The following is a 16,562-nucleotide window of genomic DNA, read 5'->3' on the forward strand; positions in this document are numbered from 1 at the left end:
TTTCAAAGACTAAGCCAATTGATAAGTCTTATTGACTACCAACCTGTCCATGATCCCCAGCATCTGTTTCCTGACATCTTGGGCCCTCTTTAATGTTCTTATCTGTACAAAGTTTTCATAGCACCAAGGACTTGAGAACTTGTTGTTCTTCCAGGAATTGTACACGGCCAGTAAAGTCAAGTGGTCCCCCTCAGCTTGGTGGAACTTGGCTTTTTTGGAATCTGCCACAGCTTGTTTGTCCTGGTACACACACAACAGAGTCAAGTTTACATGAGACATATAGGCCTATTACATTGGTACACACACAACATAGTCAAGTTTACATGAGAGACATTTAGGTCTATTACAACACAGGTACACACACAACGTAGTCAAGTTTACACGAGAAACATTTAGGTCTATTACAACACTGGTACACACACAACATAGTCAAGTTTACATGAGAGAAATAGAAGTCTAATACAACTCTGTCCAACAAGTCTAAATCCAACAACTTCAGTGTAACACAATTCCACCACCTCCATATCTTACAAAACAAGTCAGCAGAACACTAGAGTAAAGGTCTATTACAACATGCTCCACTATGTCCATCTCTCTAGTATTTAAAAATATAAGCTAACGATGTTACATACCTTGGGTCTGTAAAAAACATTTTGAACGCTGAGCATGGAGACAATGGTCAATATCTCATCACTGCATGCCAAATGGACAGACATGATCAACATTTTAGACAACATAGGCTCTAGAGGGAACTCAGCCATCTGAAACAGTGCATTCAAACAGCTAAATTATGACTCATATTAAAAGTTTACATTTTAATTACTAAATGGTAACGTTAAAAATTTTTTTTTAAATGAATGAAAAAACCTTCCCACCTCACAAGCAAAGTCAAAAGTAAATCTAATTCTCTTCACAAAAAAAGATTAACAAACACAAGCTACCATTTTACCCAGTCAAAAGATTTAAAAAACTCTCAACCAAGATGAACAACAAACATACCCTTCTGCCGAGCCGAGTGAGAAGACCTTCATCGTCTAACGCACTAAGGGCATGCAGCTGCTCCATAGCTGATATAAGTGTCTGCATGGGTGGGGCGTCCATGAAATCAAAAGAAAGCAGGTCGTTGATGCCCATGGCCTTAAGACTGAGAACAGTGGAGGCCAGGTTGGTACGCTGGATCTCAGGGACATTGGTGGACAACATCTCGTCTCTGTAGGCTCTCTCTGTGTACAACCTGTAGCATTTACCTGGACCTGTGCGTCCTGCTCTGCCTGCCCTCTGTTTGGCTTGGGCCTAAAATATCAAGGAATTAATATTAACCATTACCCACAACGTCGTTTTTGGCAACAATTATGTTGAAATTACAAGAAACTAATGTTATCCATAAACAAATTAAATTTAAAAACAAATCTTTTAAAAATCATTACTTTGATTACTTTATACCATTTGTTTAATTTTAATTACCTAATTAATAGATGAGAATTTTGAGTGTTTCTAGCATTTGATAGGTTTATTAACTTTGGTATGCATTCACCAGCTTTTGCAACTGAGTTTGTAACAAAAATAGTGCCAACATTCCTTCAAAAGAGGGAACATACTTAGGCAACCCATATTGCTTCATCTGATTCTCTGGTGGAATGAGTAAAAAAGAGCTAGATCTATATTCTAGCATGTGATGACTGACCTGTGAGATGGGGGTGACAATAAGTTGATCCATCCCAGTTTTAGAGTTGTAAACATTTTGCTTGACAAAACCTGGATCAACCACGTAGTAGATACCATCAATGGTTAATGATGTCTCTGCAATGTTGGTGGCAATAATAACCTGCAGATTAAAGGGTTAGATATTTGACACTTTTCAACAACTAAAAATAAATAAATAATTCAGATTTTACTACTGTAAAAAAAATTAAGTGAGGCTATTTCACATTTCTTTTTAATACATGCTGAGGTTGGAAATGGGTGTCTAAAGGGTCATATGTGTAACTTTTCATTTGCAATGTTATTTAGAAAATATGAAACACTTTTTAAAAATGTATTGTCAGTTTTAACGATTATAACTGAAATAACAAATTTTTAGTGCAGAACCCTAGATATTTTGTGGAAGAAAAAGTAAAATGGTTTTTATTTTCTCAGAAAACCTTGCAGATTTCTACAATACAACATTAGTGTATTTCCCTGTCTTTTGCTTAGACCACTGATAATGACACACTAACCTTACGAGAACCAGGGGGAGCTGGCTCAAAGATTCTGGTCTGCATCTCAGAAGGGAGAGCACTGTAAACAGGTAGAATAATGAGTTCAGGAACTTCAGGTCCTAAGGCTTTCATCCTCTCATACAGAATTTCACAAGCTGTGTCGATTTCCTCTTGACCAGTTAAAAACAACAATATATCACCTGAAAAAACATAGTTACATACTATAGCCACTTTTCAAAAAAAAAAAAAAAAAGAGGATCTGGTGTTTCAAATAAAATGCAGTGTTGTCACACACTGATTAGTTTTCCAGAAGTAAATCAGGGAATATTTAACTGTCACTAAAGCAGTTGATATAAAAAAATTCAAGTTGAATTATTGACCTACCATGTTTTTACCTTCCCTACTTGGTAGTAAAATGTTACCTTATAACTAGTGAGCCACACAAATAATTACCTGGAGGTTCAGTTAAGTGGATCTGCATGACAGTTATAAGGGAAGCATCCAAATAATCTGTTTCTGCTTCCTTGGTGTAGAGAATAGCCACAGGATATGTGCGGCCAGGAATTGTGAAAATGGGCTGTGGGAGAGAGTCCATATACAATTATTAGTAAATTATAAAATTACTGCAATACAAGAAAATAGAGATAGTAAGTGACTATTGTATAGAGATAATCATAACACTAAAACAAATTAGTAGTCTGGTCAAATAGTAGAACTGATCAAATTTCTATAAAACAGGATTGAATACTATTGTATAGAGATGATCATAACAATCCTATTGATGAATGTGTGGTCATATAGCATATGTATATTATATATAACAAAGTGTTGTGTGCATCTGAACCTACGCAGGTTATATGACTTTAGAAGGAAAAGGTAGCTGAAGTTTCTTGAATGCAATGCTTCTATATTATTACTCAATTTAAGATACACATTTTATTGCACATTAAACTTTAAAAATCCCAGTTACTCACAGCTTCATAGAAATACTGGGAAAATTTGACAGCGTCAAGTGTTGCAGATGTAACTATAAGCTTCAATTCCTGCCTCTTTTTTACAGCCTGTACAACAGAAAAATGACAAGTATGATGTGAGGTTATCTGTCTTTAAATTACTATATAGAAATCACAAAAATATTACTTGTACTTAGTTTAATAAATCTAAAATGTTAATGTCTCATAAAATATTTAACGTTGTTTAAGTTAAGGTTAATTATGTCCTGATTTTTTTTCAATGTCTAGAACATGAGACAAGAAGTAGAAATAGTAGGATTTAGATAGGCCCACCCACTTGCTTTAAAAAAATATTAGAAAATCTAGGTGACAAGACATTTGGAGAAGGCAAGATAATACTTGTGAATGGTGAGTTACCAGGTTGAAGTTGAAATATAAAACAAGTTGACCATAGTTCATTTAAAATCTAGAAAACAACACAGTACTCATTATCAGGGTACTAGTTGTGGTCACCACTAGATGAAAGGCAATTATGCAGTATTTGTTTAATTATAAAAGTCTAATGTAAACTACAGGGAATGAAGTAAATATATAGAAGAAGACTTTCCAAACTACTAGATATTGCTAGATAAAGGTAGAGTACCATGATGAAATAAATACCTGCTTGAGAAGACCAAACAAAACATCTGTGTGAATGGTTCTCTCGTGAGCCTCATCCAACATGATGACAGCATACTGAGTGAGGTCACCATCAATCAGACACTCCCTGAGCAACATACCATCAGTCATGTACTTGATCTTGGTCTCTGCGCTGGTGCAGTCCTCAAAACGAATGGTGTAGCCAACCTAAGTAGAACAATTGTAAAGTTAAGTAGCCAACCTAAGTAGAACAATTGTAAAGTTAAGATGTTGTCATAAAAAAAATTAATTATATTCAAAGCAACATACAATTTGAAACTCAACACTAAAAAAATCATTTTGACCATTACTTTATGAATTTTTAATTATGAAGAGGTTTTTAATTTAAACTTGAAAATTATCATTGAAAACTAAAAAAAATCTTGAAAAGAGTAATACAGAAATGTTTTCCATCATGCATAGGCCTATATCTTTGTAAAATTATACTAGTAATAAATTTAAAAAAAAGACAATTTTCTTGACCTAGCAACAGTATACTTAAAATAAAAAGAAGCAGACATACTTCCTGACCCAGACGACAACCAAACTCTTCAGACACTCTCTTGGCCACAGACATGGCGGCCACTCTCCTGGGCTGTGTGCAGCCAATTTTCCCCCTGGTGGTGTAGCCAGCCTCGGCTAGGTACTGCGTGATCTGTGTTGTTTTACCTGACCCTGTCTCTCCAATGACAATGAGTATCTGATTGTCTGACACAGCCTGGTGTAAAGATGTATTTAAATAAGTACACTCAGTGTTATAGATACAAGTAATTTTATCCTACATAGTCAGTATATGGTTGTGGCTATCAGTTTGGATAGATTTATTAAGAATATATGGTAGAATTCTGAAATATGCCAACAAACGGTATTACTTTTAAAACAAACAAGGGAGTCTTTATTTGTTTCAATAAATGGAGAGCGAATACATAAAGTAGCAATAAAATTTCAAATAAATTCTTCTGTATAACTTAATTGGAATAAATTATAGACATCACTATGGGACGGAGTGGTCTAGCGGTAGAGAGCTGGACTGCTAACCCGTAAGTCTCGAGTTCGAATCCGGGTTCAAGTCAGTAGACCATCCCTGTGTCCACCCAACTCTGATGGGTACCTAACTCACGTTAGGGAAAGTAAAGGCGGCTGGGCATAGTGCTGACCACACTATCTCTTCATATGCCGAGGTCACAGAAACAAGTTAACTCTACTTCACTTGCCCCTTAGACCGTCAGGTTTGAAAGGGAAACTTTATAGACATCACTAATAGAAGAATAAAATTTAAAACTCACATTAATTAACTTTTTTAGACACCATGTATGTAGAAAATGCATGGGGGTTAACTAAGCAGAGTTCATTATTGCAGTCAACATTCCCTCTAAAGGGGAAAAAGGTAGAGTGCAATGAGTATTTTGTGTGTGCTGTGTTCTAAAGGATATATGTATTTTACAAAATGACTGCACTGCAGGGTTCACAACTACTGCATGGCAGCACAACAGTGCAGCTTAGAGGGAACGCAGTAGAGATAATTTAGGGAGACTACTAATTTAAAGGGGAATAAGACAGAACAAGTTTGTTGCAAATATTTAGGGATGATCTATCAAAGTTAAAAATTAACCTTAATATAATTCTCTGTGACTGACCTTAAGCAGATCATCTTTTAGTTTGTAGATTGGCAAGCTTTGTCGTTGTTCAATAATTGATTTCTTCTCTTTCTTGCCATACGAGGCTTTAGCTCCACCACTTATGTGCTTCTTCCACTCTGGCTCCTCTTTCGGTGCCATCCCCACACCTCGCATATTGGCAGCTAGTGTTCTACCACCATCTGACATGGAGAATCATAACAGTCAATGCACTGAATAACAAACTCTAACTCTAGTATGATATGCCATGACACTGGGTACCTCACTTGAGATGAGGGAGTATATTCATAGCACTGTCCCCAAAATCCTTTTTCATTCTGAGGCCTAAGAACTCTAATTCATCTGCCTTAAAGGTTTCCAAATCTTAAGATATATATCTTTTTTTCTAACTTTTCTAACTGGTAACCCAAAAGTCTCGAGTTCTGATCCTGTCCAGATTTGAGTCTGCAAGATGTCCCTGATTTCACCCAGCTCTGATGGTTACCTGACTAACGTTAGGGAAAGAGAATGGAGCATAGTGCTAACCACACCAACCCTTCATATTCTAGAAACATTTGAACTCTACATCATCTGCCCTATGGAACATAAGATCAGAAAAAGAAACTTTTTTTCAATTGCACAATTTAAGAGCTGCAGTATCAATGTAAAAGAAATCAAAATGTAATTAGAATCACCTTCAGGCATTGGATCAATCCAGTCATTATTTAACACTGTGGGAACTGAGTTGACCTCTGCCTCTCTCTGAGCTTGTTTCATCTCTCTACGCTCTTTCTGCAGGGCATTGCCCATCATAGCAGACTGAGCTAGGGAGCCATCAGGGTTCTGAAACAAAGACAAATCCTAGCTTAGAATAATTTATTCAGTTTACCTGTTTATTGCACAGTTTATTTTATTCTTGTTAATCTATAATAATTTTCATATGATGGTTTTAAGTCTCATAAAAGACCAGTTTATTATGGTATAATTTATTGTATGCTGAAATTCATAAAAATTATTTTGAAATTTGAAAAACGATGGATGCATTCAGTTATTTACACAGTTTAGTACTTTTAAAATTTTGAAGAAAAAAAAAATTATGTTGGAACCCCACCCCATTCCCCTTCTTTACATTCTTTTACCAACTTACTGGCACCCACCCCCCTCCTCCACCACCTTAAGTGTGAAATCCACTGTGATTAGGTTAATAGAAGTACACTGACCTTAACAATCTTGACAGGACTCAACTCTACCCAGTGTCTGCCATGACCTCGAAGGAAAGGGGGTTCTTCCTCAACCATTTCAACCTCAACATCCTCATCTGAAAATAGAATTCATTTTTTCTAGAAGTTGATATTTTTTTTTAAAAAGAAAATCAGACTAAAAGTACAGTAGTTAAAGTTTTAAAACAAATTGAAAAAGCAAATTCAAAGATAAACATCTATAAAATAATTTTATCATCACGCTAATAAAGTGGACAAAAAATTCTACCCATACAGATTTGTGAAATCTTGTGAAACAGATTTTTAAAAAAATCTGATTAAATAATAAAATACATATCCTAATCCTAACTGAAGTCAGCAGGATTGTATTGGGAGACTGCAAAATTAACACCCGGGGACCAGATAAAATCAAAGATTATGGTTGAGGCTCTATGGTCCACAATGAACAAAGAGGATTAAGTAGAAAGTAAATTATCTTTACATCAATCTCACTATTTTTTTTTAAAAGTTACTATTAGCAAACACAAAATGTACCTGAGTCATCTTCCTTAGGCAGTAAACCAGTCTCCTCATCAAAGTCTGGCAAAGCTGTAACATCTATACAATTAGCAGCCATCATCTGCTTCAGCTCCCAGCGCTGAGGGGATGACAGACGCTTGAAAGTTTTCATCTCAGATTTCTCATCCTCCAGTTCTGGGGCATCCACCAAGGGCAGTGTACTGGGACGGTCAGGGTTACGGGCATCAAGGTCCTCTCCCCTGACCTCACCACCAACATGTACACGGCTGGGGTTCAGATCTTCTCCTGTCCTTTGATCCACATCCTAGATCATATAGAAATCAATACAGTTTAACTATCATTGGAATTAATAGATTACAAAAAAAATTTAATAAATAAAATTGTACATCAAATCGTATTTTAAAAAATTTAATAAAAAAAAAAAGCTTTTAAAAAATTACAATAAAAAAATTTTCAAAAATTATTTTACACTGTTAAGTTAAAAACAAAAATAGTACCAAAAAAATTGAATCTTTAACTAAAAACAATATTAGCTTAGTTCAGAAAATAATGTTCTATTTGAAACATATTCTGTACAACGTCCCACCTTGATGGATAAACTTGGTTTGTTGCCAGTAAAAGATAAAACTTTTGCCTTCACTTTTTGACCTTTGGTGACCACATCGCTTACATTGGTAACACGACCTTCTCTCCTTAGCTGGTGATAAAAATTAGATGTATGTTTTTGAACACTAAAAACAACATCAACTCAGCTTATCAGTTAGTAAAGATTTATCAAAAGTAAACTGCACAAAGTTGATTAATTGCTACAATACCAATGAGAATATTTACCTGTGAAATGTGAACCAGACCTTCCCAACGTTTTCGAAGTCCCTCCAATTGCACAAAACAACCAAAAGGTAGGATGGAAGTTATTTTTCCTTCATAAATCTAAAGAGACACACAAATGTTACAATTAGTGATATGAAAATACTAAACTCAACAAAAACAAAACAATGTTGAGCAGAAAATGTATCTATTATCCCCAACATGGAAATTATTCCAGAAGTTGGTTATTATTTAATAATTAGACATAAATTAAGATGGACAAATAAATTTATTTATAATGATTATGTATCTGTAGGTAAATATGTGAGAAAGTACTCACTGATCCAACAACAGGCTCCAAAGGGATGTCATTGTAAGCATCTTTAACTTTTGTTTTGTCTGAATCTCTAATGTTACGGTCTGAGGTGTCTTTAGTTTTTCTGCCCCTGTCTTTGCTTCGTGATCTGGATCTGCTTCTACGATGTCTTCTGTGTCTAGATCTGGATCTACTGCTAGATCGTGACCTACTACGAGATCTATGTCTACTCCGAGAACGTTTTTTCCTAGATTTTAAATATAGACAAAATTATTTCCATTTTAAGACCTTAATCAAACAAACATAAGCAAAATAATAGATATGAGTATGACATAAATAACTAAAAAAAAAACTAATGATAAAATTGTGAAGAGTATGTCCTTCAATAAATTTTTCAATAGATCTGCAGTCTTATTGTTATTTTTTTTTAGAAAATATTTTTTTTTAAATTAAAAATAAAATGCATTTTCCGTAAGGTAACATATCTAAAAACCATTTATATGTCACCTCCACAAGTAGAAACTAGACCATGATGAAATTTAAAATACGTAATTTCTTCTTAATTTTTTTTTCCCAAACAATAGGATTATCTTTTTTACAATTTTTTAATGTTCTAGTTTTTTCATGTAATTATTTTTCTCACCTTCTTCTATTTCTGTCTCTGCTTCGACTTCTGCTTCGACTCCTACTGCGGCTTTTGCGTCTCTTTTTCACAGGAGCATCATCAGTTTTTTTGTTTGCCTTGCCCAGCAGGGCTTCAAGTTCCATCATCATGGAATTAGCAACAGATTCATCTCCTGCTTTTGAAAAGCTAGGTTTTTCTTCTTTATACTCAGGTGTAATCTGTTCTTTTTTCAGTCCTGTATCCTCTTCATCACTGCTATTAGTGTCGCCAATCAACATGCTCTATTGACAAAAAACATTGAATAAGGCTTATCTCTCTGTATTTAAAATCAATATTTTAGTAATTAGATTTTGTTATAAAATTATCATTTTAACTGTTACTTTATATCATCTGTGTAATGCACCCAGCTGAGCTGTAATTTCTGCCTAGACATATTATATTGCCTTGCCACTTGTGCCCTGGTAATACCTTGTCTATCCAGTATACTTTATGGGCATAAAAATGTAATTCCATAAGACTTAATTATTATTAGTAATGGGCTATTGAAAACCAGTACCCCTTGTTAATATGTTGTATGTAGGCAACACCTTGTGACTAACAAGGAGAAACATTGCACAGATATAGATATATGTCAAGTAGTATTCTGATATTATGAATAGATACATTCAACAATGTTATGTTAGCTAGTTTTTTGGTGTGTATATCCTCCAATTCTTTTACTATAAAAATGTATAAAGGTGGATTCAATCCATGACTAAGGCTGGTAAAATGAAATAAATTTCAAGTTAAAAATTAAGGAATCATAAAACCGAGCAAAAAAAAAAAGAATATTCTAACTTACTCTGACTTGTGGGTCATTAGGTAAGGCAAGACCAGGAAATAATTTCTTTTTTAAATCAGGATCATCTTTTTGATCTTCATACTTTTCTGCTTCTTCAAAACTTTTAGGCTTTGGTTTCATCTTTTGGATGAGCCTTAAGAGGTTGGCAATGAGAGATTCCTGTAATAATTAATAACGAGATAAAAATTATTTTGAAAAGAGAAAACACTACTAAAATGTATATTAGATTAAAGGATTTAAAAAAAACTGTTAACAAAAATAGAGAGCCTAATTTATCAACTTACAGAGAAATGAGCATCTCTTTCCTCCAAGGCTTTCTTAAATGTAACAAATGTGTTGTTTTTGTCAGCTAAATCAATTACATATTCAGCTGTTTAAAAAAAGTGCAAGTTCAAAGGGTTAAAGTAATTCAGTAAGTAATAATAAAGTAATAACTTTTTATATTTATCAAATGTATGCAGTTTTATAAATATAAAACACAGAGCCTTTCATTCTTTTTAAACTATTAAATCATACTTCAATTTATACAAAAACAAGCAGCAAATAACATAAATAGCTCATTATGACAATTCAATATATTTTTACAAGTCATTAAAGGAGTGACTGGCCATGATTTATACATGGCAAAAAATAAATGTGAACATAAAAACCCACAGAGTAGGCATATTTGTTTTACCAGTGTCTAATAATGGAGTCTTCCAAAATAGGCATATTAGGTTGTAAAATAGTAGTATTGGCCATGGAAATCCTGGAGAACAGTAGAAGAAGGGGCAACTGAAGGGGTTGCCATGCTTACATGGATACATTTTAAGAGAACAGCACACAACCGAGTCCAGTGGAGTTGTGTGGCTGCAGCCCTTTGCTCCCCAGGGGCCATAAAGAAATAAGAAAAAGTAGTATTGGTTTAACAGGACAAGCAGCACTAGGGAAAGGGTTAGCTTGACATGAGCAAGTTATATTAGTTGTAATTTATTAAGCCAACACCCTTTTTAAGAAGAATCCATTATTGTGGCATTCATTACAGACACTAGTATTGAAGATACACAAAAAAATCATATATTTATACTTTGTCAAGTAGTAAGTAGGCCTAAGGATCAGAAATATAATAAGTCTACGTAATTAGTAGCATTTTAACTTTAAGCTAAAGTATTTTAAATTAAAAACTTACCTAAGTCTTTATCATTAATCCCTAAATGGTTTTCAAGCTCTGTACAAACTTTTGACACCAGAGACAGGTATTCAAGCTTTTGTATTTCATCCATCTAAAATTGAATATAAAAGAATTTAGTTTCCTGGAAGAGAAAACAAAAGAAATTCCACTTGATGCTGAACTTTTCATTTTTGAGTAGGTCTGGCTATATTATTTTGTAGTTGTAGAGCTAGTGCCTAATTTACTAATTGCATGGTTTTGTCTAGTTTAGGTTAATAATTAGCCTAGTTCCTCTAATAATTAATTCTGTAATCTATCATTTTAGGTGCGTAAAATTGGCCGCTGCTAGTAGTGTAAAAAAAAGTTGCCTCATTGTAAAGGCTTTAATAGATGTATAATGTATAGTGTATAGTATATTGTGATATATTTGTGGCAAATATTATAGATAACTGAATAATAAACCAAAATCAATGGCTAAATATATCAATAAAAGCCAGGAATTAACTTTAAACAGCAGTGTTTGCGAGCAAGATTTGCTATATAAACAGCAGCCATCTGTAAAGTAGAGTGGCTTCCCCTGAATCTCCCATTATAATTTTACCAAAAAAACTTAAACAAGATGGCTGCTAAAGTAAATTTCAAATGAGCTTAGTTGCATCTGATGAAAACATCGCTTATTTATTAGGCCTACTGAATAGTTTTAATACTTAATACTAGTGCTTAAAAACAGGTATGTAGGCCCTAAATGAAACTTTGAAACATTTTTGTAAATTTTAAAACATAAATTCTCCTAAAAATGTGAAACAATTACTAAAATTCAAGGAGTCACCTTTTTTCACATAACTAGTCTCGACCACTTTAAAACAGTAGGCTAAATAAAATTAAATAGTAAATATTAGTAAATATGTAAATAACTCATTAACTGTAGTGTGTGAGTGTAGATTATTTGTAGAATCTAGATGTCTAGTCTTGATCAGACTCTAGATCTAGATTCTATATTCTAGATCTAAAACTAGACCTAGATCTGAGTGTGTGGGGAAATAGCGAGACGCGAAAAGCGAAATGGCGAGGCGGGAAAATGCGAGAAGGGCGCGAAAACGGTCAGTCACTTGACTTTTAGTCTCGCATTTTACCACAACCCGATACTTACGCTGGGTGGTGATGAAATGCGAAGATTTCTGCGAAAAATTTACCGCACCCGATTTTTAGTGGTATTAGGTCCAGACTTCAAAGACGTTTCGTTTACATTGTTAAAACTTTCGGCTGATGACCACAATGAGCAAGACATTGCCAAAATTACAGAAATGATAAAAAATACAAATTATAAAAAACGGAAAACAGATGTTGAGCGTGCGGATGATGATGATGATGAGAACATGGGTGCCAGTGTTGTTTGTGGGATGAACGAGGAGGTCAACTGTGATGAGAATGTGACATGTTGTGAATGTGGATAAGAAGAAGTGCAAAAGGTATAATGAACTGGGTTGGATGTACTATGTGTGAAAGATGGTGTCAAGAGGTATGTTTGCGTAGTGCTAGGACTGTTTCAGGAGATTTTGTTTGTAAATTTTGTTTGTAATTAAAATTACTTAATTAAAAATTGCACTTTTTTGAATTGTTTATACTTTTACACTTTTTGCAAGTACAAAAATCCATAAATACACGTTGCAGAATATCTCTCCTGCTGACAAGATTATACCAATTCACAATGACACAGCTCACGTTTGTATAATCATGAGCGGGATAGATTTTTAAAATTAATACCGACTTAGCCGGGATTTTCCTCTCGCTAACGAGAGCGGGCGATTAGAGTAGCACAGCAACGATCTATCTATCTTCTTAGTATCTATATATCTATATAATAAAATCTAGATAAAAAATAACAACATACAACACTCGTGTTAAAGGGTATGGCTAAATGCTTGTTTATTTTAAAACAGAAAAAAAATAATGTAAATAAAGATGAAAAAAACATGAAAAAAAACATTTTTTTTTCGCAAAAAGTTTCTCGCTATTTACCCTTAATTCCGTAGGTAGGTCTCGCATTATCTTCTCGCATTTTCCCACCTCGCCATTTCGCTTTTCGCGTCTCGCAATCTCCCAACACCCTAGATCTGATCTGCTGTTGATCTAGCAATCTATTTTTAGACCTAGATCTATCTTTTATTCTTTCTTTCTACTAGTACTACTACTAGAGTCTAGAATAGATTCTAGATCTAGATTTTAGAAATTCTACTAGATTCTAGATCTAGATTTTCAAGATCTAGTCTAGAGTCTAGCTCACACTAGCTAGAGCTGCTGCTAGACTGAGTAGAGAGAGAGAGTTCTCACTTTCAGAATCAGATTCTAAAAAGAAAGTTCAAAACCTTAGTTAATTTTAGATCATGATCTAAAACCAATATTACTGATAGAGTATTGTAAAGTTAAATGATAGATAAACGAGAGGATAGTTATCTAGACTAGATTAAATCGTAACAGAAATCTTACGTTTATCCGTATAACTTTTACTTTTTGTTTATGTATTGATTGTTAAACTTAGCCCAACTGACGTAAATAGACCAAATTATATAACTATTCGCAAAGCAGTCACAGCAGTAATTTTCAGTCAAAACCTATTTATACAAACATTGTTTTGCGAACGTTGTTCTAGTCATTAGCCAACGCACATTTCTAGCACATGGCTTGATTGTAAATGCTATTTAGGTCGCGTTCGATTCTGATAATAGTTCACAGATTGTTACAATAGGCCAAGGCCTAAACCATCAATATATTTTTTCACCATAAAAAAACAAACGTTATCCTTTCAAACCTTTCGGTCCTTGTGGTGTAGTAGAGCTCCCCCGTTTCTGTGATCTCGGCATATAAAGTGATTGTGTGGTCACTATGCCCAGTTTACGTTCTCTGAACGTGAGTCAGATACCCATTAGTAATGAGTTTAGAGATTTTCGGGTTAGGCCTAGCTGTCGTGCACTCTATCGTCCCACCACGCCGTCCCATTCTCTTCATAAGACGGTATAGCGAAAATATATTTGCTCAGTGTCATTTTAACCAAAATATTCTACCGCCCCCCCCCCGAACGAAATGAAATTTATATAGAAAATATATACTTTTAACAGTGTCCCCCCCCCCCTGAAAATTTCAATAGCCCCCCCCCCCCCCCCCGGAGAAAAAAGTCATAAAGAAACACTGTTCCCGGCGCCCGAGGACATACTTTCGATTTGCAACCCCCCCCCCCCCTTTAGACTTTCGATTTGCACCCTCCCCCTCAAACTTTCGATTTGCACCCCCCCCCCTCAGACTTTCGATTTGTTTTTCCAACCCATCTGAACCATCATTTCCACGAATAGCTTTTTACGATTAGGTTATAGTTATTATAGTTATAGACACTATAATATTATAAAGAAAGTATCATAACGATACTTTTAAAAACAAAGCTCACACACAAAATACAATAGACCTATTTTAAATAGATTGTCACTCTAACAAGCACAAATAGGAAGATGATTATAAAATTTTTAAAAAATTAAATAAACAAAACTAATAGTCTAGCCAGGATATTATTCGAAACATTTGTGACACACGAGGAATTATTTTGTTTTAAACAAACCACTTTTCGATTTGCAACTCCCTCAAGATTTTGATTTGCGCCCCCCTCAACCTTTCCATTTATTTTTCAAACCCATTTTGGCGCCCATAAGGTCGGCGCCCGGGGACATATGTATATGTCCCCCCCGCCACCCCCTCGCTACGCTACTGAATCATAACCCATGATAAGTGACCAAAGCTCAACAGATCTGACGTTTTACACGTCAACAAAATTGTTTATTAGACATACAAAGTTTTGTGCTGTATGTAACCCAGGTTGCTCAAATTGCATCTTTCCGAACGGCGTAGCATAGCGCACGAAAGCTATGCCAAAAGTCTCAAGTTCGGTTCCTAGGGGTCATCCATAAATGACGTCACGTTTTTTGGACGATTTTTACCTCCCACCTCCCCTACGTCACACGTCGTCACAAAAAGCCAGACCCCCCCCCCCTAAAATGACGTCACACCTCAGCCTACAACCCCCCTCAAAACTGCAGTAGAATTTTTTTTAAACATCGATATTTTTCTAAAATCTGGTCTGAACTGTGTCAAAATAGAGTATTTTAATCAATTCTTATTACAATTTATTAAAACAGTCTTCTAAACCGCGAAATTCGTTTTCTAGCATTGAATTTTTATAATGCAAAAGTGTGACGTCGCACCATCTGAACCCCTCCCCCTCATCACACACCGTCACAAAATTACGGACATCCCCCTCCCCCTACGACTGTGACGTCATTTATGGACGACCCCCTAGGCATACTTATATAATAAAAATAGGTTTACCTAAAATGATGCCGGGGGGGGGGGGTTGTTTAGATTGCTGGTCATAACATCGACAACCATGTGCCTAGGTCACAGAAACAGATGGACTTTACATGTTTCGTCGCAGAATGGGGGACGGCATAGTCGAATGGTAGACCGCTCTACTACTATTCAGAAAGTTTCCAGGTTTGCATCCCGTTCCGAGTCCTTAAAATGGAAACTAAAGGCGGCTATGCATAGTGCACCATCCCTTCAATAAAAGAGTCCGCTGAAAACGGTGAACTTCACCTGCCCATGGAAAAGGTTGAAAGGGTATTTTACTTTTTTTTTCACAGTATGTTGAGTCAGTGACTTTCAGACTCGAAATCAGAGTTTTTTCTCCCCCCCCCCCCCTCCTCCGAACGAGATGGATGTCAACCCCCCCCCCCCCCGAAAATATCAAGTGCCCCCCCCCCCCCCCCCGGAGAAAAAAAGTCTGGAAGAAACACTGCTCGAAATAGATTACCTGCACTCAAATATCTCTCGTTGGAGGCGGTGACGGGAGTGCGGGCCGCGCTGAGTGCTGCGTGGGGGGGGGGGGGAGATTGTCTAAAAAAAAAACAACCAACGTGACGTTATTTATGGATGACCCCTAGTTATATTGGCATACGCATGATTATACATTGATAATTGACGAATTTATTTTGCCGAGTCCTAGCAAACGCGCTTTCTTATAGCGACATGTGCCCGCTTCAACCAAAAGGTCCACATCAAATTTTAGAGTTTGAGAAGTTAAATTTAAGCAGCCAGGTACAAAGACTGGGTAACGTTTTCAATTTTTACGGACATTTTTGAACACATTGACTTACAATAGTTACAAAAATATATAATCAGATAAAAATAAACTTTCAATTTGGCGCCCCCCCTAAGGTCGGCGCCCCCCCCCCTCGCTACGCCTCTGGTTTAGAGAGGCTATATATATATATATATATATATATATATATATATATATATATATATATATATATATATATATATATATATATGCCTATATATACTTTGAGACAGCGACACAGATAGACACTACAGGTAATTTATTTTGAGAAAAACAGTCAGTCCAAGTATTTTTACCTACTAATTTTGGTAAAAAAGCATTAAAATAAACCATTTAATTTAATTTCTTAAAAAGTGAATTCAATTTCAAAGATTCATGGTAGATCTATAAAGAAAAAGATAACTGATTGTTTATAGATCTAGGTGTAGTTTTAAATGATGAAACAATGTGAGCGTAACCGTTTTTCTTAAAGCCC

At 35.2% G+C, this 16,562-nt stretch overlaps 1 protein-coding gene across 1 annotated transcript in view; it reads right to left on the bottom strand.

Moving 5' to 3' along the window:
• Positions 1 to 16,562, bottom strand: part of LOC131953352 (ATP-dependent RNA helicase DHX8) — a 108,681-nt gene that overhangs the window by 1,549 nt on the left and 90,570 nt on the right. The window contains exons 2-22 of the mRNA XM_059316507.1: positions 13,411 to 13,449; positions 10,942 to 11,035; positions 10,058 to 10,143; positions 9,774 to 9,932; positions 8,951 to 9,213; positions 8,332 to 8,554; positions 8,016 to 8,114; positions 7,771 to 7,881; positions 7,200 to 7,488; positions 6,666 to 6,763; positions 6,141 to 6,288; positions 5,467 to 5,648; positions 4,353 to 4,547; positions 3,812 to 3,997; positions 3,173 to 3,259; positions 2,652 to 2,775; positions 2,217 to 2,398; positions 1,685 to 1,825; positions 1,000 to 1,293; positions 633 to 761; positions 44 to 240 (exon numbers count right to left, since the gene is read on the bottom strand). Coding sequence (XP_059172490.1) covers positions 44 to 240; positions 633 to 761; positions 1,000 to 1,293; positions 1,685 to 1,825; positions 2,217 to 2,398; positions 2,652 to 2,775; positions 3,173 to 3,259; positions 3,812 to 3,997; positions 4,353 to 4,547; positions 5,467 to 5,648; positions 6,141 to 6,288; positions 6,666 to 6,763; positions 7,200 to 7,488; positions 7,771 to 7,881; positions 8,016 to 8,114; positions 8,332 to 8,554; positions 8,951 to 9,213; positions 9,774 to 9,932; positions 10,058 to 10,143; positions 10,942 to 11,035 — 3,287 coding nt within the window. The 5' untranslated portion in view covers positions 13,411 to 13,449. The remainder of the gene's footprint in view (positions 1 to 43; positions 241 to 632; positions 762 to 999; positions 1,294 to 1,684; positions 1,826 to 2,216; positions 2,399 to 2,651; positions 2,776 to 3,172; positions 3,260 to 3,811; positions 3,998 to 4,352; positions 4,548 to 5,466; positions 5,649 to 6,140; positions 6,289 to 6,665; positions 6,764 to 7,199; positions 7,489 to 7,770; positions 7,882 to 8,015; positions 8,115 to 8,331; positions 8,555 to 8,950; positions 9,214 to 9,773; positions 9,933 to 10,057; positions 10,144 to 10,941; positions 11,036 to 13,410; positions 13,450 to 16,562) is intronic.

This window comes from Physella acuta, unplaced genomic scaffold (genome assembly GCF_028476545.2).
Source record: "Physella acuta isolate Inbredline_101_S28 unplaced genomic scaffold, ASM2847654v3 ptg000917l, whole genome shotgun sequence".
Classification (NCBI taxonomy): Eukaryota; Metazoa; Mollusca; class Gastropoda; family Physidae; genus Physella; species Physella acuta.